General features: G+C 55.8%; 1 protein-coding gene across 1 annotated transcript in view; it reads right to left on the bottom strand.

Annotated features, from left to right (window-relative positions):
- Positions 1-1,103: 1,103 nt before the first annotated feature.
- The window catches only part of LOC138471451 (serine-rich adhesin for platelets-like), a 36,698-nt gene continuing 14,065 nt past the window's right edge, over positions 1,104-23,736 (bottom strand). The window contains exons 2-3 of the mRNA XM_069609081.1: positions 3,137-6,546; positions 1,104-3,070 (exon numbers count right to left, since the gene is read on the bottom strand). Coding sequence (XP_069465182.1) covers positions 1,104-3,070; positions 3,137-6,546 — 5,377 coding nt within the window. The remainder of the gene's footprint in view (positions 3,071-3,136; positions 6,547-23,736) is intronic.

The raw sequence follows: 23,736 nt of genomic DNA, 5'->3' as shown, positions 1-23,736 counted from the left end.
GCTAAGGTTCAGGGCTGGGCCAGTTACTGATTCCCTGCTACAGGTAAGGCTCAGGGCTGGGCCAGTCACTGATTCCCCGCTACAGGTAAGGTTCAGCGCGGGGCCTTGCACTGATTCCCTACTACAGTTAAGGCTCAGGGCTGGGCCGGTAACTGATTCCCCGCTACAGGTAACATTCGGCGCTGGGCCAGTTACTGATTCCCTGCTACAGGTAAGGCTCAGGGCTGGGCCAGTCACTGATTCCCCACTACAGGTAAGATTCAGCGCTGGGCTGGGCCAGTCACTGATTCCCTACTACAGGGAAGGTTCAGCGCTGGGCCAGTCACTGATTCCCTGCTACAGGTAAGGTTCAGCACTGGGTCAGTCACTGATTCCCTGCTACAGGTAAGGTTCAGCGCTGGGCCAGTCATTGATTCCCTGCTACATTGCATTTCAGCGCTGAGCCAGTCAATGATTCCCTGTTACAGGTAAGGTTCAGCCCGGGGCCAGTCACTGATTCCCTGCTACAGGTAAGGTTCAGCGCTGGGCCAGTCAATGATTCCCTGTTACAGGTAAGGTTCAGTGCTCGGCCAGTCAATGATTCCCTGCTACAGATAAGGTTCAGCGCTGGACCAGTCACTGATTCCCTGCTACATGTAAGGTTCAGCACTGTGCCAGTCACTGATGCCCTGCTTGTAAGGTTCAGCGCTGGGCCAGTCACTGGTGCCCTGTTGGTAAGGTTCCGTGCTGGGCCAGTCACTGATTCCCTGCAGGTAAGGTTCAGCGCTGGGCCAGTCACTGATTCCCTGCTGGTAAGTTTCAGCGCTGGGCCAGTCCCCGATTCCCTGCAGGTAAGGTTCAGCACTGGGCCAGTCACTGATGCCCTGCTGGTAAGGTTCAGCGCGGGGCCAGAAACTGATTCCCTACTGGTAAGGTTCAGCGCTGGGCCAGTCACTGATTCCCTGCTGGTAAGTTTCAGCGCTGGGCCAGTCCCTGATTCCCTGCAGGTAAGGTTCAGCACTGGGCCAGTCACAGGTGCCCTGCTGGTAAGCTTCAGCGTGGGGCCAAACACTGATTCCCTACTGGTAAGGTTCAGCGCTGTGCCAGTCACTGATGCCCTGCTGCTAAGGTTCAGAGCTGGGCCAGTCACTGATTCCCTGCTGGTAAAGTTCAGCACTGTGCCAGTCACTGATGCCCTGCTGGTAAGGTTCAGCGCTGAGCCAGTCTACTGATTCCCTGCTACAAGTAAGGTTCAGCACTGGGCCAGTTACTAATTCCTTGCTACTGCTAAGAGTCACTGATGCCCTGCTGGTAAGGTTCAGCGCTGTGCCAGTCATTGATGCCCTGCTACAAGTAAGGTTCAGCACTGGGCCAGTCACTGATTCCTTGCTACTGCTAAGAGTCACTGATGCCCTGCTGGTAAGGTTCAGCGCTGTGCCAGTCACTGATGCCCAGCTGGTAAGGTTCAGCGCTGGGCCAGTCACTGATGCCCTGCTACAAGTAAGGTTCACCGCTGTGACAGTCACTGATTCCTTGCTACTGGTAAGAGTCACTGATGCCCTGCTGGTACAGTTCAGCGCTGTGCCAGTCACTGATGCCCTGCTGGTAAGATTCAGCGCTGAGCCAGTCACTGATGCCCTGCAGGTAAGGTTCAGCACTGCGCCAGTCACTGATGCCCTGCTGGTAAGGTTCAGCGCTGAGCCAGTCACTGATTCCCTGCTACAAGTAAGGTTCAGCACTGGGCCAGTCACTGATTCCCTGCTGGTAAGGTTCAGCGCTGGGCCAGTCACTGATGCCCTGCTTGTAAGGTTCAGCACTGGGCCAGTCACTGATGCCCTCCTACAGGTAAGGTTCAGCGCTGTGCCAGTCACTGATTCCTTGCTACTGGTAAGAGTCACTGATGCCCTGCTGGTAAGGTTCAGCGCTGTGCCAGTCACTGATGCCCTGCTGCGAAGGTTCAGAGCTGGGCCAGTCACTGATTCCCTGCTGGTAAAGTTCAGCGCTGTGCTAGTCACTGATGCCCTGCTGGTAAGGTTCAGCACTGAGCCAGTCACTGATTCCCTGCTACAAGTAAAGTTCAGCACTGGGCCAGTCACTGATTCCTTGCTACTGGTAAGAGTCACTGATGCCCTGCTGGTAAGGTTCAGCGCTGTGTCAGTCACTGATGCCCAGCTGGTAAGGTTCAGCACTGGGCCAGTCACTGATGCCCTCCTACAGGTAAGGTTCAGCGCTGTGCCAGTCACTGATTCCTTGCTACTGGTAAGAGTCACTGATGCCCTGCTGGTAAGGTTCAGCGCTGTGCCAGTCACTGATGCCCTGCTGCTAAGGTTCAGAGCTGGGCCAGTCACTGATTCCCTGCTGGTAAAGTTCAGCGCTGTGCCAGTCACTGATGCCCTGCTGGTAAGGTTCAGCGCTGAGCCAGTCACTGATTCCCTGCTACAAGTAAGGTTCAGCACTGGGCCAGTCACTGATTCCTTGCTACTGCTAAGAGTCACTGATGCCCTGCTGGTAAAGTTCAGCGCTGTGCCAGTCACTGATGCCCAGCTGGTAAGGTTCAGCGCTGGGCCAGTCACTGATGCCCTGCTGGTAAGGTTCAGCACTGCGCCAGTCACTGATGCCCTGCTGGTAAGGTTCAGTGCTGAGCCAGTCACTGATTCCCTGCTACAAGTAAGGTTCAGCACTGGGCCAGTCACTGATTCCCTGCTGGTAAGGTTCAGCGCTGGGCCAGTCACTGATGCCCTGCTTGTAAGGTTCAGCACTGGGCCAGTCACTGATTCCCTGCTGGTAAGGTTCAGCGCTAGGCCAGTCACTCTTTCCCTGCTACAAGTAAGGCTCAGCACTGGGCCAGTCACTGATTCCTTGCTACTGGTAAGAGTCACTGATGCCCTGTTGGTAAGGTTCACCGCTGTGTCAGTCACTGATGCCCTGCTGGTAAAGTTCAGCGCTGTGCCAGTCACTGATGCCCTGCTGGTAAGGTTCAGCGCTGAGCCAGTCACTGATTCCCTGCTACAAGTAAGGTTCAGCACTGGGCCAGTCACTGGTTCCTTGCTACTGATAAGAGTCACTGATGCCCTGCTGGTAAGGTTCAGCGCTGTGACAGTCACTGATGCCCAGCTGGTAAGGTCCAGCACTGGGCCAGTCACTTATGCCCTCCTACAGGTAAGGTTCAGCGCTGTGCCAGTCACTGATTCCTTGCTACTGGTAAGAGTCACTGATGCCCTGCTGGTAAGGTTCAGCGCTGTGCCATTCACTGATGCCCTGCTGCTAAGGTTCAGAGCTGGGCCAGTCACTGATTCCCTGCTGGTAAAGTTCAGTGCTGTGCCAGTCACTGATGCCCTGCTCGTAAGGTTCAGCGCTGAGCCAGTCACTGATTCCCTGCTACAAGTAAGGTTCAGCACTGGGCCAGTCACTGATTCCTTGCTACTGCTAAGAGTCACTGATGCCCTGCTGGTAAAGTTCAGCGCTGTGCCAGTCACTGATGCCCAGCTGGTAAGGTTCAGCGCTGGGCCAGTCACTAATGCCCTGCTACAGGTAAGGTTCAGTGCTGTGCCAGTCACTGATTCTTTGCTACTGGTAAGAGTCACTGATGCCCTGCTGGTAAGGTTCAGCGCTGTGCCAGTCACTGATGCCCTGCTGGTAAAGTTCAGCACTGCGCCAGTCACTGATGCCCTGCTGGTAAGGTTCAGCGCTGAGCCAGTCACTGATTCCCTGCTACAAGTAAGGTTCAGCACTGGGCCAGTCACTGATTCCCTGCTGGTAAGGTTCAGCGCTGGGCCAGTCACTGATGCCCTGCTTGTAAGGTTCAGCACTGGGCCAGTCACTGATTCCCTGCTGGTAAGGTTCAGCGCTAGGCCAGTCACTGATTCCCTGCTACAAGTAAGGTTCAGCACTGGGCCAGTCACTGATTCCTTGCTACTGGTAAGAGTCACTGATGCCCTGTTGGTAATGTTCACCGCTGTGTCAGTCACTGATGCCCTGCTGGTAAAGTTCAGCGCTGTGCCAGTCACTGATGCCCTGCTGGTAAGGTTCAGCGCTGAGCCAGTCACTGATTCCCTGCTACAAGTAAGGTTCAGCACTGGGCCAGTCACTGGTTCCTTGCTACTGGTAAGAGTCACTGATGCCCTGCTGGTAAGGTTCAGCGCTGTGCCAGTCACTGATGCCCAGCTGGTAAGGTTCAGCACTGGGCCAGTCACTAATGCCCTCCTACAGGTAAGGTTCAGCGCTGTGCCAGTCACTGATTCCTTGCTACTGGTAAGAGTCACTGATGCCCTGCTGGTAAGGTTCAGTGCTGTGCCAGTCACTGATGCCCTGCTGCTAAGGTTCAGAGCTGGGCCAGTCACTGATTCCCTGCTGGTAAAGTTCAGCGCTGTGCCAGTCACTGATGCCCTGCTGGTAAAGTTCAGCGCTGAGCCAGTCACTGATTCCCTGCTACAAGTAAGGTTCAGCACTGGGCCAGTCACTGATTCCTTGCTACTGCTAAGAGTCACTGATGCCCTGCTGGTAAGGTTCAGCGCTGTGCCAGTCACTGATGCCCAGCTGGTAAGGTTCAGCGCTGGGCCAGTCACTGAACCCCTGCTACAGGTAAGGTTCAGCGCTGTGACAGTCACTGATTCCTTGCTACTGGTAAGAGTCACTGATGCCCTGCTGGTAAGGTTCAGCGCTGTGCCAGTCACTGCTGCCCTGCTGGTAAGGTTCAGCGCTGAGCCAGTCACTGATGCCCTGCAGGTAAGGTTCAGCACTGCGCCAGTCACTGATGCCCTGCTGGTAAGGTTCAGCGCTGAGCCAGTCACTGACTCCCTGCTACAAGTAAGGTTCAGCACTGGGCCAGTCACTGATTCCCTGCTGGTAAGGTTCAGCGCTGGGCCAGTCACTGATGCCCTGCTTGTAAGGCTCAGCACTGGGCCAGTCACTGATGCCCTCCTACAGGTAAGGTTCAGCGCTGTGCCAGTCACTGATTCCTTGCTACTGGTAAGAGTCACTGATGCCCTGCTAGTAAGGTTCAGCGCTGTGCCAGTCACTGATGCCCTGCTGCTAAGGTTCAGAGCTGGGCCAGTCACTGATTCCCTGCTGGTAAAGTTCAGCGCTGTGCCACTCACTGATGCCCTGCTGGTAAGGTTCAGCGCTGAGCCAGTCACTGATTCCCTGCTACAAGTAAGTTTCAGCACTGGGCCAGTCACTGATTCCTTGCTACTGCTAAAAGTCACTGATGCCATGCTGGTAAAGTTCAGCGCTGTGCCAGTCACTGATGCCCTGCTAAAGGTAAGGTTCAGCGCTGTGCCAGTCACTGATTCCTTGCTACTGGTAAGAGTCACTGATGCCCTGCTGGTAAGGTTCAGCGCTGTTCCAGTCACTGATGCCCTGCTGGTAAGGTTCAGCACTGCGCCAGTCACTGATGCCCTGCTGGTAAGGTTCAGCGCTGAGCCAGTCACTGACTCCCTGCTACAAGTAAGGTTCAGCACTGGGCCAGTCACTGATGCCCTGCCTGTAAGGTTCAGCACTGGGCCAGTCACTGATTCCCTGCTGGTAAGGTTCAGCGCTGAGCCAGTCACTGATTCCCTGCTACAAGTAAGGTTCAGCACTGGGCCAGTCACTGATTCCTTGCTACTGGTAAGAGTCACTGATGCCCTGTTGGTAAGGTTCAGCGCTGTGTCAGACACTGATGCCCTGCTGGTAAAGTTCAGCGCTGTGCCAGTCACTGATGCCCTGCTGGTAAGGTTCAGCGCTGAGCCAGTCACTGATTCCCTGCTACAAGTAAGGTTCAGCACTGGGCCAGTCACTGATTCCTTGCTACTGGTAAGAGTCACTGATGCCCTGCTGGTAAGGTTCAGCGCTGTGCCAGTCACTGATGCCCAGCTGGTAAGGTTCAGCACTGGACCAGTCACTAATGCCCTCCTACAGGTAAGGTTCAGCGCTGTGCCAGTCACTGATTCCTTGCTACTGGTAAGAGTCACTGATGCCCTGCTGGTAAGGTTCAGCGCTGTGCCAGTCACTGATGCCCTGCTGCTAAGGTTCAGAGCTGGGCCAGTCACTGATTCCCTGCTGGTAAAGTTCAGCGATGTGCCAGTCACTGATGCCCTGCTGGTAATGTTCAGCGCTGAGCCAGTCACTGATTCCCTGCTACTATTAAGGTTCAGCACTAGGCCAGTCACTGATTTCTTGCTACTGCTAAGAGTCACTGATGCCCTGCTGGTAAGGTTCAGCGCTGGGCCAGTCACTGATGCCCTGCTACAGGTAAGGTTCAGCGCTGTGCCAGTCACTGATTCCTTGCTACTGGTAAGAGTCACTGATGCCCTGCTGGTAAGGTTCAGCGCTGAGCCAGTCACTGATGCCCTGCAGGTAAGGTTCAGCACTGCGCCAGTCACTGATGCCCTGCTGGTAAGGTTCAGTGCTGAGCCAGTCACTGATTCCCTGCTACAAGTAAGGTTCAGCACTGGGCCGGTCACTGATTCCCTGCTGGTAAGGTTCAGCACTGGGCCAGTCACTGATTCCCTGCTGGTAAGGTTCAGCGCTGGGCCAGTCACTGATTCCCTGCTGGTAAGGTTCAGCGCTGGGCCAGTCACTGATTCCCTGCAGGTAAGGTTCAGTGCTGGGCCAGTCACTGATTCCCTGCTGGTAGGGTTCAGCACTGGGCCAGTCACTGATGCCCTGCTGCTAAGGTTCAGCGCTGGGCCAGTCACTGATTCCCTGCTGGTAAGGTTCAGCGCTGGGCCAGTCACTGATTCCCTGCAGGTAAGGTTCAGCGCTGGGCCAGTCACTGATTCCCTGCAGGTAAGGTTCGGTGCTGGGCGAGTCACTGATTCCCTGCTGGTAAGGTTCAGCGCTGGGCCAGTCACTGATTCCCTGCAGGTAAGGTTCAGTGCTGGGCCAGTCACTGATTCCCTGCTGGTAGGGTTCAGCACTGGGCCAGTCACTTATGCCCTGCTGCTAAGGTTCAGCGCTGGGCCAGTCACTGATTCCCTGCTGGTAAGGTTCAGTGCTGGGCCAGTCACTGATTCCCTGCTACCGGTAAGGTTCAGCGCTGGGCCAGTCAATGATTCCCTGCTACAGGTAAGGTTCAGTGCTGGGCCAGTCACTGATTCCCTGCTACAGGTAAGGTTCAGCACTGGGTCAGTCACTCATTCCCTGCTACAGGTAAGGTTCAGCGCGGGGCCAGTCACTGATTCCCTGCTAAAGGTAAGGTTCAGCGCTGGGCCAGTCTCTGATTCCCTGCTACAGGTAAGGTTCAGCACTGGGCCAGTCACTGATTCCTTGCTACTGGTAAGAGTCACTGATGCCCTGTTGGTAAGGTTCAGCGCTGTGTCAGTCACTGATGCCCTGCTGGTAAAGTTCAGCGCTGTGCCAGTCACTGATGCCCTGCTGGTAAGGTTCAGCGCTGAGCCAGTCAATGATTCCCTGTTACAGGTAAGGTTCAGCGCGGGGCCAGTCACTGATTCCCTGCTAAAGGTAAGGTTCAGCGCTGGGCCAGTCTCTGATTCCCTGCTACAGGTAAGGTTCAGCGCTGGGCCAGTCACTGATGCCCTTCTGGTAAGGTTCAGCGCTGGGCCAGTCACTGATTCCCTGCTAGTAAGGTTCAGCGCTGGGCCAGTCACTGATTCCCTGCTGGTATGGTTTAGCACTGGGCCAGTCACAGATTCTCTGCAGGTAAGGTTCAGCGCTGGGCTAGTCACTGATTCCCCGCTACAGGTAAGGTTCAGCGATGGGCCAGTCACTGATTACCCGCTACAGGTAAGGTTCAGCGCTGGGCCAGTCACTGATTCCCCGCTACAGGTAAGGTTCAGCGCTGGACCAGTCACTGATTCCCTGCTACAGGTAAGGTTCAGCGCTGGGCCAGTCACTGATTCCCTTCTAAAGGTAAGGATCGGTGCTGGGCTAGTCACTGATTCCCTGCTACAGGTAAGGTCCAGCGCTGGGCCACTCACTGATTCCCCGCTACAGCTAAGGTTCAGGGCTGGGCCAGTTACTGATTCCCTGCTACAGGTAAGGCTCAGGGCTGGGCCAGTCACTGATTCCCCGCTACAGGTAAGGTTCAGCGCGGGGCCTTGCACTGATTCCCTACTACAGTTAAGGCTCAGGGCTGGGCCGGTAACTGATTCCCCGCTACAGGTAACATTCGGCGCTGGGCCAGTTACTGATTCCCTGCTACAGGTAAGGCTCAGGGCTGGGCCAGTCACTGATTCCCCACTACAGGTAAGATTCAGCGCTGGGCTGGGCCAGTCACTGATTCCCTACTACAGGGAAGGTTCAGCGCTGGGCCAGTCACTGATTCCCTGCTACAGGTAAGGTTCAGCACTGGGTCAGTCACTGATTCCCTGCTACAGGTAAGGTTCAGCGCTGGGCCAGTCACTGATTCCCTGCTACATTGCATTTCAGCGCTGAGCCAGTCAATGATTCCCTGTTACAGGTAAGGTTCAGCCCGGGGCCAGTCACTGATTCCCTGCTACAGGTAAGGTTCAGCGCTGGGCCAGTCAATGATTCCCTGTTACAGGTAAGGTTCAGTGCTCGGCCAGTCAATGATTCCCTGCTACAGATAAGGTTCAGCGCTGGGCCAGTCACTGATTCCCTGCTACATGTAAGGTTCAGCACTGTGCCAGTCACTGATGCCCTGCTTGTAAGGTTCAGCGCTGGGCCAGTCACTGGTGCCCTGTTGGTAAGGTTCCGTGCTGGGCCAGTCACTGATTCCCTGCAGGTAAGGTTCAGCGCTGGGCCAGTCACTGATTCCCTGCTGGTAAGTTTCAGCGCTGGGCCAGTCCCCGATTCCCTGCAGGTAAGGTTCAGCACTGGGCCAGTCACTGATGCCCTGCTGGTAAGGTTCAGCGCGGGGCCAGACACTGATTCCCTACTGGTAAGGTTCAGCGCTGGGCCAGTCACTGATTCCCTGCTGGTAAGTTTCAGCGCTGGGCCAGTCCCTGATTCCCTGCAGGTAAGGTTCAGCACTGGGCCAGTCACAGGTGCCCTGCTGGTAAGGTTCAGCGCGGGGCCAGACACTGATTCCCTACTGGTAAGGTTCAGCGCTGTGCCAGTCACTGATGCCCTGCTGCTAAGGTTCAGAGCTGGGCCAGTCACTGATTCCCTGCTGGTAAAGTTCAGCACTGTGCCAGTCACTGATGCCCTGCTGGTAAGGTTCAGCGCTGAGCCAGTCTACTGATTCCCTGCTACAAGTAAGGTTCAGCACTGGGCCAGTTACTAATTCCTTGCTACTGCTAAGAGTCACTGATGCCCTGCTGGTAAGGTTCAGCGCTGTGCCAGTCATTGATGCCCTGCTACAAGTAAGGTTCAGCACTGGGCCAGTCACTGATTCCTTGCTACTGCTAAGTGTCACTGATGCCCTGCTGGTAAGGTTCAGCGCTGTGCCAGTCACTGATGCCCAGCTGGTAAGGTTCAGCGCTGGGCCAGTCACTGATGCCCTTCTACAAGTAAGGTTCACCGCTGTGACAGTCACTGATTCCTTGCTACTGGTAAGAGTCACTGATGCCCTGCTGGTACAGTTCAGCGCTGTGCCAGTCACTGATGCCCTGCTGGTAAGATTCAGCGCTGAGCCAGTCACTGATGCCCTGCAGGTAAGGTTCAGCACTGCGCCAGTCACTGATGCCCTGCTGGTAAGGTTCAGCGCTGAGCCAGTCACTGATTCCCTGCTACAAGTAAGGTTCAGCACTGGGCCAGTCACTGATTCCCTGCTGGTAAGGTTCAGCGCTGGGCCAGTCACTGATGCCCTGCTTGTAAGGTTCAGCACTGGGCCAGTCACTGATGCCCTCCTACAGGTAAGGTTCAGCGCTGTGCCAGTCACTGATTCCTTGCTACTGGTAAGAGTCACTGATGCCCTGCTGGTAAGGTTCAGCGCTGTGCCAGTCACTGATGCCCTGCTGCGAAGGTTCAGAGCTGGGCCAGTCACTGATTCCCTGCTGGTAAAGTTCAGCGCTGTGCCAGTCACTGATGCCCTACTGGTAAGGTTCAGCGCTGAGCCAGTCACTGATTCCCTGCTACAAGTAAGGTTCAGCACTGGGCCAGTCACTGATTCCCTGCTGGTAAGGTTCAGCGCTGGGCCAGTCACTGATGCCCTGCTTGTAAGGTTCAGCACTGGGCCAGTCACTGATTCCCTGCTGTTAAGGTTCAGCGCTGGGCCAGTCACTGATTCCCTGCTACAAGTAAGGTTCAGCACTGGGCCAGTCACTGATTCCTTGCTACTGGTAAGAGTCACTGATGCCCTGTTGGTAAGGTTCAGCACTGTGTCAGTCACTGATGCCCTGCTGGTAAAGTTCAGCGCTGTGCCAGTCACTGATGCCCTGCTGGTAAGGTTCAGCCCTGAGCCAGTCACTGATTCCCTGCTACAAGTAAGGTTCAGCACTGGGCCAGTCACTGATTCCTTGCTACTGGTAAGAGTCACTGGTGCCCTGCTGGTAAGGTTCAGCGCTGTGCCAGTCACTGATGCCCAGCTGGTAAGGTTCAGCACTGGGCCAGTCACTAATGCCCTCCTACAGGTAAGGTTCAGCGCTGTGCCAGTCACTGATTCCTTGCTACTGGTAAGAGTCACTGATGCCCTGCTGGTAAGGTTCAGCGCTGTGCCAGTCACTGATGCCCTGCTGCTAAGGTTCAGAGCTGGTCTAGTCACTGATTCCCTGCTGGTAAAATTCAGCGAGGTGCCAGTCACTGATGCCCTGCTGGTAAGGTTCAGCGCTGAGCCAGTCACTGATTCCCTGCTACAAGTAAGGTTCAGCACTAGGCCAGTCACTGATTCCTTGCTACTGCTAAGAGTCACTGATGCCCTGCTGGTAAGGTTCAGCGCTGTGCCAGTCACTGATGCCCAGCTGGTAAGGTTCAGCGCTGGGCCACTCACTGATGCCCTGCTACAGGTAAGGTTCAGCGCTGTGCCAGTCACTGATTCCTTGCTACTTGTAAGAGTCACTGATGCCCTGCTGGTAAGGTTCAGTGCTGTGCCAGTCACTGATTCCCTGCTGGTAAGGTTCAGCGCTGAGCCAGTCACTGATGCCCTGCAGGTAAGTTTCAGCACTGCGCCAGTCACTGATGCCCTGCTGGTAAGGTTCAGCGCTGAGCCAGTCACTGATTCCCTGCTACAAGTAAGGTTCAGCACTGGGCCAGTCACTGATTCCCTGCTGGTAAGGTTCAGTGCTGGGCCGGTCACTGATGCCCTGCTTGTAAGGTTCAGCACTGGGCCAGTCACTGATTCCCTGCTGGTAAGGTTCAGCGCTGGGCCAGTCACTGATTCCCTGCTGGTAAGGTTCAGCGCTGGGCCAGTCACTTATTCCCTGCAGGTAAGGTTCAGTGCTGGGCCAGTCACTGATTCCCTGCTGGTAGGGTTCAGCACTGGGCCAGTCACTGATGCCCTGCTGCTAAGGTTCAGTGCTGGGCCAGTCACTGATTCCCTGCTGGTAAGGTTCAGCGCTGGGCCAGTCACTGATTCCCTGCAGGTAAGGTTCAGCGCTGGGCCAGTCACTGATTCCCTGCAGGTAAGGTTCAGTTCTGGGCCAGTCACTGATTCCCTGCTGGTAAGGTTCAGCGCTGGGCCAGTCACTGATTCCCTGCAGGTAAGGTTCAGTGTTGGGCCAGTCACTGATTCCCTGCTGGTAGGGTTCAGCACTGGGCCAGTCACTTATGCCCTGCTGCTAAGGTTCAGCGCTGGGCCAGTCACTGAATCCCTGCTGGTAAGGTTCAGCGCTGGGCCAGTCACTGATTCCCTGCAGGTAAGGTTCAGTGCTGGGCCAGTCACTGATTCCCTGCTACAGGTAAGGTTCAGCGCTGGGCCAGTCAATGATTCCCTGCTACAGGTAAGGTTCAGTGCTGGGCCAGTCCCTGATTCCCTGCTACAGGTAATGTTCAGCACTGGGTCAGTCACTGATTCCCTGCTACAGGTAAGGTTCAGCGATGGGCCAGTCACTGATTCCCTGCTACATTGCATTTCAGCGCTGAGCCAATCAATGATTCCCTGTTACAGGTAAGGTTCAGCGCGGGGCCAGTCACTGATTCCCTGCTACAGGTAAGGTTCAGCGCTGGGCCACTCACTGATGCCCTTCTGGTAAGGTTCAGCGCTGGGCCAGTCACTGATTCCCTGCTAGTAAGGTTCAGTGCTGGGCCAGTCACTGATTCCCTGCTGGTATGGTTCAGCACTGGGCCAGTCACAGATTCTCTGCAGGTAAGGTTCAGCGCTGGGCTAGTCACTGATTCCCTGCTACAGGTAAGGTTCAGCGATGGGCCAGTCACTGATTCCCCACTACAGGTAAGGCTCAGGGCTGGGCCGGTCACTGATTTCCCGCTACAGGTAAGGTTCGGCACTGGGCCAGTTACTGATTCCCTGCTACAGGTAAGGCTCAGGGCTGGGCCAGTCACTGATTCCCCACTACAGGTAAGGTTCAGCGCTGGGCCAGTCACTGATTCCCTACTACAGGGAAGGTTCACCGCTGGGCCAGTCACTGATTCCCGCTACAGGTAAGGTACAGCGCTGGACCAGTCACTGATTCCCTGCTACAGGTAAGTTTCAGCGCTGGGCCAGTCACTGATTCCCTTCTACAGGTAAGGATCAGTGCTGGGCCAGTCACTGATTCCCTGCTACAGGTAAGGTTCAGTGCTGGCCCAGTCACTGATTCCCTACTACAGTTAAGGCTCAGGGCTGGGCCGGTCACTGATTCCCCGCTACGGGTAAGGTTCGGCACTGGGCCAGTTACTGATTCCCTGCTACAGGTAAGGCTCAGGGCTGGGCCAGTCACTGATTCCCCACTACAGGTAAGGTTCAGCGCTGGGCCAGTCACTGATTCCCTACTACAGGGAAGGTTCACCGCTGGGCCAGTCACTGATTCCCCGCTACAGGTAAGGTACAGCGCTGGACCAGTCACTGATTCCCTGCTACAGGTAAGTTTCAGCGCTGGGCCAGTCACTGATTCCCTTCTACAGGTAAGGATCAGTGCTGGGCCAGTCACTGATTCCCTGCTACAGGTAAGGTTCAGTGCTGGCCCAGTCACTGATTCCCCGCTACAGGTAAGGTTCAGCGCTGGACCAGTCACTGATTCCCTGCTACAGGTAAGGTTTGGCGCTGGGCCAGTCACTGATTCCCTTCTAAAGGTAAGGTTCAGCACTGGGCCAGCCACTGATTCCCTGCTGGTAAGGTTCCGCGCTGGGCTAGTCACTGATTCCCTGCTGGTAAGGTTCAGCGCTGGGCCAGTCACTGATTCCCTGCAGGTAAGGTCAGTGCTGGGCCAGTCACTGATTCCCTGCTGGTAGGGTTCAGCACTGGGCCAGTCACTGATTCCCTGCTGGTAGGGTTCAGCGCTGGGCCAGTCACTGATTCCCTGCAGGTAAGGTTCAGCGCTGGGCCAGTCACTGATTCCCTGCAGGTAAGGTTCAGTGCTGAGCCAGTCACTTATTCCCTGCTGGTAAGGTTCAGCGTTGGGCCAGTCACTGATTCCCTGCAGGTAAGTTTCAGTGCTGGGCCAGTCACTGATTCCCTGCTGGTAGGGTTCAGCACTGGGCCAGTCACTTATGCCCTGCTGCTAAGGTTCAGCGCTGGGCCAGTCACTGATTCCCTGCTGGTAAGGTTCATAGCTGGGCCAGTCACTGATTCCCTGCAGGTAAGGTTCAGTCCTGGGCCAGTCACTGATTCCCTGCTACAGGTAAGGTTCAGCACTGGGCCAGTCAATGATTCCCTGCTACAGGTAAGGTTCAGTGCTGGGCCAGTCACTGATTCCCTGCTACAGGTAAGGTTCAGCACCGGGTCAGCCACTGATTCCCTGCTACAGGTAAGGTTCAGCGCTGGGCCAGTCACTGATTCCCTGCTACATTGCATTTCAGCGCTGAGCCAGTCAATGATTCCCTGTTACAGGTAAGGTTCAGCGCGGGCCAGTCACTGATTCCCTGCTACAGGTAAGGTTCAGCGCTGGGCCAGTCACTGATTCCCTGCTACAGGTAAGGTTCAGCGCTGGGCCAGTCACTGATGCCCTTCTGGTAAGGTTCAGCGCTGGGCCAGTCACTGATTCCCTGCTAGTAAGCTTCCGCGCTGGGCCAGTCACTGATTCCCTGCTGGTATGGTTCAGCACTGGGCCAGTCACAGATTCTCTGCAGGTAAGGTTCAGCGCTGGGCTAGTCACTGATTCCCCGCTACAGGTAAGGTTCAGCGATGGGCCAGTCACTGATTCCCCGCTACAGGTAAGGTTCAGCGCTGGGCCAGTCACTGATTCCCCGCTACAGGTAAGGTTCAGCGCTGGACCAGTCACTGATTCCCTGCTACAGGTAAGGTTCAGCGCTGGGCCAGTCACTGATTCCCTTCTACAGGTAAGGATCGGTGCTGGGCCAGTCACTGATTCCCTGCTACAGGTAAGGTTCAGCGCTGGGCCAGTCACTGATTCCCTGCTACAGGTAAGGTTTAGCGCTGGGCCAGTCACTGATTCCCTTCTAAAGGTAAGGATCGGTGCTGGGCCAGTCACTGATTCCCTGCTACAGGTAAGGTTCAGCGCTGGGCCACTCACTGATTCCCCGCTACAGGTAAGGTTCAGCGCGGGGCCTGTCACTGATTCCCTACTACAGTTAAGGCTCAGGGCTGGGCCGGTCACTGATTCCCCGCTACAGGTAAGGTTCGGCACTGGGCCAGTTACTGATTCCCTGCTACAGGTAACGCTCAGGGCTGGGCCAGTCACTGATTCCCCACTACAGGTAAGGTTCAGCGCTGGGCCAGTCACTGATTCCCTACTACAGGGAAGGTTCAGTGCTGGGCCAGTCACTGATTCCCTGCTACAGGTAAGGTTCAGCACTGGGTCAGTCACTGATTCCCTGCTACAGGTAAGGTTCAGCGCTGGGCCAGTCACTGATTCCCTGCTACATTGCATTTCAGCGCTGAGCCAGTCAATGATTCCCTGTTACAGGTAAGGTTCAGCGCGGGGCCAGTCACTGATTCCCTGCTACAGGTAAGGTTCAGCGCTGGGCCAGTCAATGATTCCCTGCTACAGGTAAGGTTCAGTGCTGGGCCAGTCAATGATTCCCTGCTACAGATAAGGTTCAGCGCTGGGCCAGTCACTGATTCCCTGCTACATGTAAGGTTCAGCACTGTGCCAGTCACTGATGCCCTGCTTGTAAGGTTCAGCACTGGGCCAGTCGCTGATGCCCTGCTGGTAAGGTTCAGCACGGGGCCAGACACTGATTCCCTACTGGTAAGGTTCAGCGCTGGGCCAGTCACTGATTCCCTGCTGGTAAGTTTCAGCGCTGGGCCAGTCCCTGATTCCCTGCAGGTAAGGTTCAGCACTGGGCCAGTCACTGATGCCCTGCTGGTAAGGTTCAGAGCGGGGCCAGACACTGATTCCCTACTGGTAAGGTTCAGTGCTGGGCCAGTCACTGATTCACTGCAGGTAAGGTTCAGCGCTTTGCCAGTCACTGATGCCCTGCTTGTATGGTTCAACAGTGGGCCAGTCACTGATGCCCTGCTGGTAAGGTTCAGCGCTGGGCCAGTCACTGATGCCCTGCTGGTAAGGTTAAGCACGGGGGCAGACACTGATTCCCTGCTGGTAAGGATCAGCGCTGGGCCAGTCACTGATTCCCCATCTACAGGTAAGCTTTAGCGCTGGGCCAGTCACTGATTCCCTGCTGGTAAGGTCAGCGCTGGGCCAGTCACTGATTCCCTGCTACAGGTAAGGTTCAGTGCTGGGCCAGTCACTGATTCCCTGCTACAGGTAAGGTTCAGCACTGCCCAAGTCACTGATTCCCTGCTACATTTCATTTCAGTGCTGAGACAGTCACTGATTCCCTGCTACAGGTAAGGTTCAGTGCTGGGCCAGTCACTGATTCCCTGCTACAGGTTAGGTTCAGTGCTGGGCCAGTCACTGATTCCCTGCTACAGGTAAGTTTCAGCGCTGGGCCAGTCACTGATGCCCTGCTGGTAAGGTTCAGTGCTGGGCCAGTCACTGATTCCCTGCTGATAAGGTTCAGCGCTGGGCAAGTCACTGATTCCCTGCTGTTAAGGTTCAGTGCTGGGCCAGTCACTGATTCCCTGCTGTTAAGGTTCAGTGCTGGGCCAGTCACTGATTCACTGCAGGTAAGGATCAGCGCTAGGCCAGTCACTGATCCCCTGCTACAGGTAAGGTTCAGCGCTGGGCCAGTCAATGATTCCCTGCTACAGGTAAGGTTCAGCGCTAAGCCAGTCTCTGATTCCCTGCTACAAGTAAGGTTCAGCGCTGGGCGAGTCACTGATACCCTGCTGGTAAGGATCAGCGCTCGGCCAGTCACTTATTCCCTGCTGTTAAGGTTCAGTGCTGGGCCAGTCACTGATTCACTGCAGGTAAGGTTCAGTGATGGGCCAGTCACTGATTCCCTGCTACAGGTAAGGTTCAGCGCTGGGCCAGTCAATGATTCCCCGCTACAGATAAGGTTCAGCGCTGGGCCAGTCACTGATTCCCTGCTACAGGTAAGGTTAAGCGCTGGGCCAGTCACTGATGCCCTTCTGGTAAGGTTCCGCGCTGGGACAGTCACTGATGCCCTGCAGGTAAGGTTCAGCACTGGGCCAGTCGCTGATGCCCTGCTACAGGTAAGGCTCAGCGCGGGGCCAGACACTGATTCCCTACTGGTAAGGTTCAGCGCTGGGCCAGTCACTGGTGCCCTGTTGGTAAGGTTCCGCGCTGGGCCAGTCACTGATTCCCTGCAGGTAAGGTTCAGCGCTGGGCCAGTCACTGATTCCCTGCTGGTAAGTTTCAGCGCTGGGCCAGTCCCTGATTCCCTGCAGGTAAGGTTTAGCACTGGGCCAGTCGCTGATGCCCTGCTGGTAAGGTTCAGCGCGGGGCCAGACACTGATTCCCTACTGGTAAGGTTCAGCGCTGGGCCAGTCACTGATTCCCTGCTGGTAAGTTTCAGCGCTGGGCCAGTCCCTGATTCCCTGCAGGTAAGGTTCAGCACTGGGCCAATCACTGATGCCCTGCTGGTAAGGTTCAGCGCGGGGCCAGACACCGATTCCCTACTGGTAAGGTTCAGTGCTGGGCCAGTCACTGATTCACTGCAGGTAAGGTTCAGCGCTTTGCCAGTCACTGATGCCCTGCTTGTATGGTTCAACAGTGGGCCAGTCACTGATGCCCTGCTGGTAAGGTTCAGCGCTGGGCCAGTCACTGATGCCCTGCTGGTAAGGTTAAGCATGGGGGCAGACACTGATTCCCTGCTGGTAAGGATCAGCGCTGGGCCAGTCACTGATTCCCCATCTACAGGTAAGCTTTAGCGCTGGGCCAGTCACTGATTCCCTGCTGGTAAGGTCAGCGCTGGGCCAGTCACTGATTCCCTGCTACAGGTAAGGTTCAGTGCTGGGCCAGTCACTGATTCCCTGCTACAGGTAAGGTTCAGCACTGCCCAAGTCACTGATTCCCTGCTACATTTCATTTCAGTGCTGAGACAGTCACTGATTCCCTGCTACAGGTAAGGTTCAGTGCTGGGCCAGTCACTGATTCCCTGCTACAGGTTAGGTTCAGTGCTGGGCCAGTCACTGATTCCCTGCTACAGGTAAGTTTCAGCGCTGGGCCAGTCACTGATGCCCTGCTGGTAATGTTCAGTGCTGGGCCAGTCACTGATTCCCTGCTAATAAGGTTCAGCGCTGGGCAAGTCACTGATTCCCTGCTGTTAAGGTTCAGTGCTGGGCCAGTCACTGATTCCCTGCTGTTAAGGTTCAGTGCTGGGCCAGTCACTGATTCACTGCAGGTAAGGTTCAGCGCTAGGCCAGTCACTGATCCCCTGCTACAGGTAAGGTTCAGCTCTGGGCCAGTCTCTGATTCCCTGCTACAAGTAAGGTTCAGCGCTGGGCGAGTCACTGATACCCTGCTGGTAAGGATCAGCGCTCGGCCAGTCACTTATTCCCTGCTGTTAAGGTTCAGTGCTGGGCCAGTCACTGATTCACTGCAGGTAAGGTTCAGTGATGGGCCAGTCACTGATTCCCTGCTACAGGTAAGGTTCAGCGCTGGGCCAGTCAATGATTCCCCGCTACAGGTAAGGTTCAGCGCTGGGCCAGTCACTGATTCCCTGCTACAGGTAAGGTTCAGCGCTGGGCCAGTCACTGATGCCCTTCTGGTAAGGTTCAGCGCTGGGACAGTCACTGATGCCCTATTGGTAAGGTTCAGCGCTGGGGCAGTCACTGATGCCCTGCTGGTAAGGTTCAGCTCTGGGCCAGTCACTGATTCCCTGCTGGTAAGGTTCAGCGCTGTGCCAGTCACGGATGCCCTGCTGTTAATGTTCAGTGCTGTGCCAGTCACCGATGCCCTGCTGGTAAGGTTCAGTGCTGTGCCAGTCACTGATTCCCTGCTACGGTAAGGTTCAGCGCTGGGCCTTTCACTGATGCCCTGTGGGTAAGGTTCAGCGCTGGGCCAGTAACTGATTCCCAGCTACAGTTAAGGTTCAGCCCCGGGCCAGTCACTGATTCCCCGCTACAGGTAAAGTTCAGCACTGGGCCAGTCACTGATTCCCTGCTGGTAAGGTTCAGCCCTGGGCCAGTCACTGATTCCCTGCTGCAAGTAAGGTTCAGCACTGGGCCAGTCACTGATTCCCTGCTGGTAAGGTTCAGCGCTCTGCCAGTCACTGATGCCCTGCTTGTATGGTTGAACGGTGGGCCAGTCACTGATGCCCTGCTGGTAAGGTTCAGTGCTGGGCCAGTCACTGATGCCCTGCTGGTAAGGTTCAGCGCGGGGCCAGACACCGATTCCCTGCTGGTAAGGTTCAGCGCTGGGCCAGTCACTGATTCCCTGCTACAGGTAAGGTTCAGCGGTGGGCCAGTCACTGATTCCCTGCTGGTAAGGTTCAGTGCTGGGCCAGTCACTGATTCCCTGCTACATTGCATTTCAGCGCTGAGACAGTCACTGATTCCCTGCTACAGGTAAGGTTCAAAGCTGGGCCAGTCACTGATACCCTGCTACACGTAAGGTTCAGTGCTGGGCCAGTCAATGATTCCCTGCTACAGATAAGGTTCAGCGCTGGGCCAGTCATTGATTCCCTGCTACATGTAAGGTTCAGCACTGTGCCAGTCACTGATGCCCTGCTTGTAAGGTTCAGCACTGGGCCAGTCGCTGATGCCCTGCTGGTAAGGTTCAGCACGGGGCCAGACACTGATTCCCTACTGGTAAGGTTCAGCGCTGGGCCAGTCACTGATTCCCTGCTGGTAAGTTTCAGCGCTGGGCCAGTCCCTGATTCCCTGCAGGTAAGGTTCAGCACTGGGCCAGTCACTGATGCCCTGCTGGTAAGGTTCAGAGCGGGGCCAGACACTGATTCCCTACTGGTAAGGTTCAGTGCTGGGCCAGTCACTGATTCACTGCAGGTAAGGTTCAGCGCTTTGCCAGTCACTGATGCCCTGCTTGTATGGTTCAACAGTGGGCCAGTCACTGATGCCCTGCTGGTAAGGTTCAGCGCTGGGCCAGTCACTGATGCCCTGCTGGTAAGGTTAAGCACGGGGGCAGACACTGATTCCCTGCTGGTAAGGATCAGCGCTGGGCCAGTCACTGATTCCCCATCTACAGGTAAGCTTTAGCGCTGGGCCAGTCACTGATTCCCTGCTGGTAAGGTCAGCGCTGGGCCAGTCACTGATTCCCTGCTACAGGTAAGGTTCAGTGCTGGGCCAGTCACTGATTCCCTGCTACAGGTAAGGTTCAGCACTGCCCAAGTCACTGATTCCCTGCTACATTTCATTTCAGTGCTGAGACAGTCACTGATTCCCTGCTACAGGTAAGGTTCAGTGCTGGGCCAGTCACTGATTCCCTGCTACAGGTTAGGTTCAGTGCTGGGCCAGTCACTGATTCCCTGCTACAGGTAAGTTTCAGCGCTGGGCCAGTCACTGATGCCCTGCTGGTAAGGTTCAGTGCTGGGCCAGTCACTGATTCCCTGCTGATAAGGTTCAGCGCTGGGCAAGTCACTGATTCCCTGCTGTTAAGGTTCAGTGCTGGGCCAGTCACTGATTCCCTGCTGTTAAGGTTCAGTGCTGGGCCAGTCACTGATTCACTGCAGGTAAGGATCAGCGCTAGGCCAGTCACTGATCCCCTGCTACAGGTAAGGTTCAGCGCTGGGCCAGTCAATGATTCCCTGCTACAGGTAAGGTTCAGCGCTGGGCCAGTCTCTGATTCCCTGCTACAAGTAAGGTTCAGCGCTGGGCGAGTCACTGATACCCTGCTGGTAAGGATCAGCGCTCGGCCAGTCACTTATTCCCTGCTGTTAAGGTTCAGTGCTGGGCCAGTCACTGATTCACTGCAGGTAAGGTTCAGTGATGGGCCAGTCACTGATTCCCTGCTACAGGTAAGGTTCAGCGCTGGGCCAGTCAATGATTCCCCGCTACAGATAAGGTTCAGCGCTGGGCCAGTCACTGATTCCCTGCTACAGGTAAGGTTAAGCGCTGGGCCAGTCACTGATGCCCTTCTGGTAAGGTTCCGCGCTGGGACAGTCACTGATGCCCTGCAGGTAAGGTTCAGCACTGGGCCAGTCGCTGATGCCCTGCTACAGGTAAGGCTCAGCGCGGGGCCAGACACTGATTCCCTACTGGTAAGGTTCAGCGCTGGGCCAGTCACTGGTGCCCTGTTGGTAAGGTTCCGCGCTGGGCCAGTCACTGATTCCCTGCAGGTAAGGTTCAGCGCTGGGCCAGTCACTGATTCCCTGCTGGTAAGTTTCAGCGCTGGGCCAGTCCCTGATTCCCTGCAGGTAAGGTTTAGCACTGGGCCAGTCGCTGATGCCCTGCTGGTAAGGTTCAGCGCGGGGCCAGACACTGATTCCCTACTGGTAAGGTTCAGCGCTGGGCCAGTCACTGATTCCCTGCTGGTAAGTTTCAGCGCTGGGCCAGTCCCTGATTCCCTGCAGGTAAGGTTCAGCACTGGGCCAATCACTGATGCCCTGCTGGTAAGGATCAGCGCGGGGCCAGACACCGATTCCCTACTGGTAAGGTTCAGTGCTGGGCCAGTCACTGATTCACTGCAGGTAAGGTTCAGCGCTTTGCCAGTCACTGATGCCCTGCTTGTATGGTTCAACAGTGGGCCAGTCACTGATGCCCTGCTGGTAAGGTTCAGCGCTGGGCCAGTCACTGATGCCCTGCTGGTAAGGTTAAGCATGGGGGCAGACACTGATTCCCTGCTGGTAAGGATCAGCGCTGGGCCAGTCACTGATTCCCCATCTACAGGTAAGCTTTAGCGCTGGGCCAGTCACTGATTCCCTGCTGGTAAGGTCAGCGCTGGGCCAGTCACTGATTCCCTGCTACAGGTAAGGTTCAGTGCTGGGCCAGTCACTGATTCCCTGCTACAGGTAAGGTTCAGCACTGCCCAAGTCACTGATTCCCTGCTACATTTCATTTCAGTGCTGAGACAGTCACTGATTCCCTGCTACAGGTAAGGTTCAGTGCTGGGCCAGTCACTGATTCCCTGCTACAGGTTAGGTTCAGTGCTGGGCCAGTCACTGATTCCCTGCTACAGGTAAGTTTCAGCGCTGGGCCAGTCACTGATGCCCTGCTGGTAATGTTCAGTGCTGGGCCAGTCACTGATTCCCTGCTGATAAGGTTCAGCGCTGGGCAAGTCACTGATTCCCTGCTGTTAAGGTTCAGTGCTGGGCCAGTCACTGATTCCCTGCTGTTAAGGTTCAGTGCTGGGCCAGTCACTGATTCACTGCAGGTAAGGTTCAGCGCTAGGCCAGTCACTGATCCCCTGCTACAGGTAAGGTTCAGCGCTGGGCCAGTCTCTGATTCCCTGCTACAAGTAAGGTTCAGCGCTGGGCGAGTCACTGATACCCTGCTGGTAAGGATCAGCGCTCGGCCAGTCACTTATTCCCTGCTGTTAAGGTTCAGTGCTGGGCCAGTCACTGATTCACTGCAGGTAAGGTTCAGTGATGGGCCAGTCACTGATTCCCTGCTACAGGTAAGGTTCAGCGCTGGGCCAGTCAATGATTCCCCGCTACAGGTAAGGTTCAGCGCTGGGCCAGTCACTGATTCCCTGCTACAGGTAAGGTTCAGCGCTGGGCCAGTCACTGATGCCCTTCTGGTAAGGTTCAGCGCTGGGACAGTCACTGATGCCCTATTGGTAAGGTTCAGCGCTGGGGCAGTCACTGATGCCCTGCTGGTAAGGTTCAGCTCTGGGCCAGTCACTGATTCCCTGCTGGTAAGGTTCAGCGCTGTGCCAGTCACGGATGCCCTGCTGTTAATGTTCAGTGCTGTGCCAGTCACCGATGCCCTGCTGGTAAGGTTCAGTGCTGTGCCAGTCACTGATTCCCTGCTACGGTAAGGTTCAGCGCTGGGCCTTTCACTGATGCCCTGTGGGTAAGGTTCAGCGCTGGGCCAGTAACTGATTCCCAGCTACAGTTAAGGTTCAGCCCCGGGCCAGTCACTGATTCCCCGCTACAGGTAAAGTTCAGCACTGGGCCAGTCACTGATTCCCTGCTGGTAAGGTTCAGCCCTGGGCCAGTCACTGATTCCCTGCTGCAAGTAAGGTTCAGCACTGGGCCAGTCACTGATTCCCTGCTGGTAAGGTTCAGCGCTCTGCCAGTCACTGATGCCCTGCTTGTATGGTTGAACGGTGGGCCAGTCACTGATGCCCTGCTGGTAAGGTTCAGTGCTGGGCCAGTCACTGATGCCCTGCTGGTAAGGTTCAGCGCGGGGCCAGACACCGATTCCCTGCTGGTAAGGTTCAGCGCTGGGCCAGTCACTGATTCCCTGCTACAGGTAAGGTTCAGCGGTGGGCCAGTCACTGATTCCCTGCTGGTAAGGTTCAGTGCTGGGCCAGTCACTGATTCCCTGCTACATTGCATTTCAGCGCTGAGACAGTCACTGATTCCCTGCTACAGGTAAGGTTCAAAGCTGGGCCAGTCACTGATACCCTGCTACACGTAAGGTTCAGTGCTGGGCCAGTCACTGATTCCCTGCTGATAAGGTTCAGCACTGGGCCAGTCACTGATTCCCTGCTGTTAAGGTTCAGTGCTGGGCCAGTCACTGATTCCCTGCTACAGGTAAGGTTCAGCGCTGGGCCAGTCACTTATTGCCTGCTACAGGTAAGGTTCAGCACTGGGCCAGTCTCTGATTCCCTGCTACAGGTAAGGTTCAGCGCTGGGCCAGTCACTGATGCCCTGCTGGTAAGGTTCAGCGCTGGGCTAGTCACTGATTCCCCGCTACAGGTAAGGTTCAGTGATGGGCCAGTCACTGATTCCCCGCTACAGGTAAGGTTCAGCGCTGGGCCAGTCACTGATTCTCTGCAGGTAAGGTTCAGCGCTGGGCTAGTCACTGATTCCCCGCTACAGGTAAGGTTCAGCGATGGGCCAGTCACTGATTCCCCACTACAGGTAAGGTTCACCGCTGGGCCAGTCACTGATTCCCCGCTACAGGTAAGGTTCAGCGCGGGGCCTGTCACTGATTCCCTACTACAGTTAAGGCTCAGGGCTGGGCCGGTCACTGATTCCCCGCTACAGGTAAGGTTCGGCACTGGGCCAGTTACTGATTCCCTGCTACAGGTAACGCTCAGGGCTGGGCCAGTCACTGATTCCCCACTACAGGTAAGGTTCAGCGCTGGGCCAGTCACTGATTCCCTACTACAGGGAAGGTTCAGTGCTGGGCCAGTCACTGATTCCCTGCTACAGGTAAGGTTCAGCACTGGGTCAGTCACTGATTCCCTGCTACAGGTAAGGTTCAGCGCTGGGCCAGTCACTGATTCCCTGCTACATTGCATTTCAGCGCTGAGCCAGTCAATGATTCCCTGTTACAGGTAAGGTTCAGCGCGGGGCCAGTCACTGATTCCCTGCTACAGGTAAGGTTCAGCGCTGGGCCAGTCAATGATTCCCTGCTACAGGTAAGGT

The sequence above is a fragment of the Ambystoma mexicanum genome, chromosome 8, assembly GCF_040938575.1.
Source record: "Ambystoma mexicanum isolate Mex_15411 chromosome 8, UKY_AmexF1_1, whole genome shotgun sequence".
In the NCBI taxonomy this organism is placed as follows: Eukaryota; Metazoa; Chordata; class Amphibia; order Caudata; family Ambystomatidae; genus Ambystoma; species Ambystoma mexicanum.
This window is presented reverse-complemented; position numbering and strand designations above follow the sequence as displayed.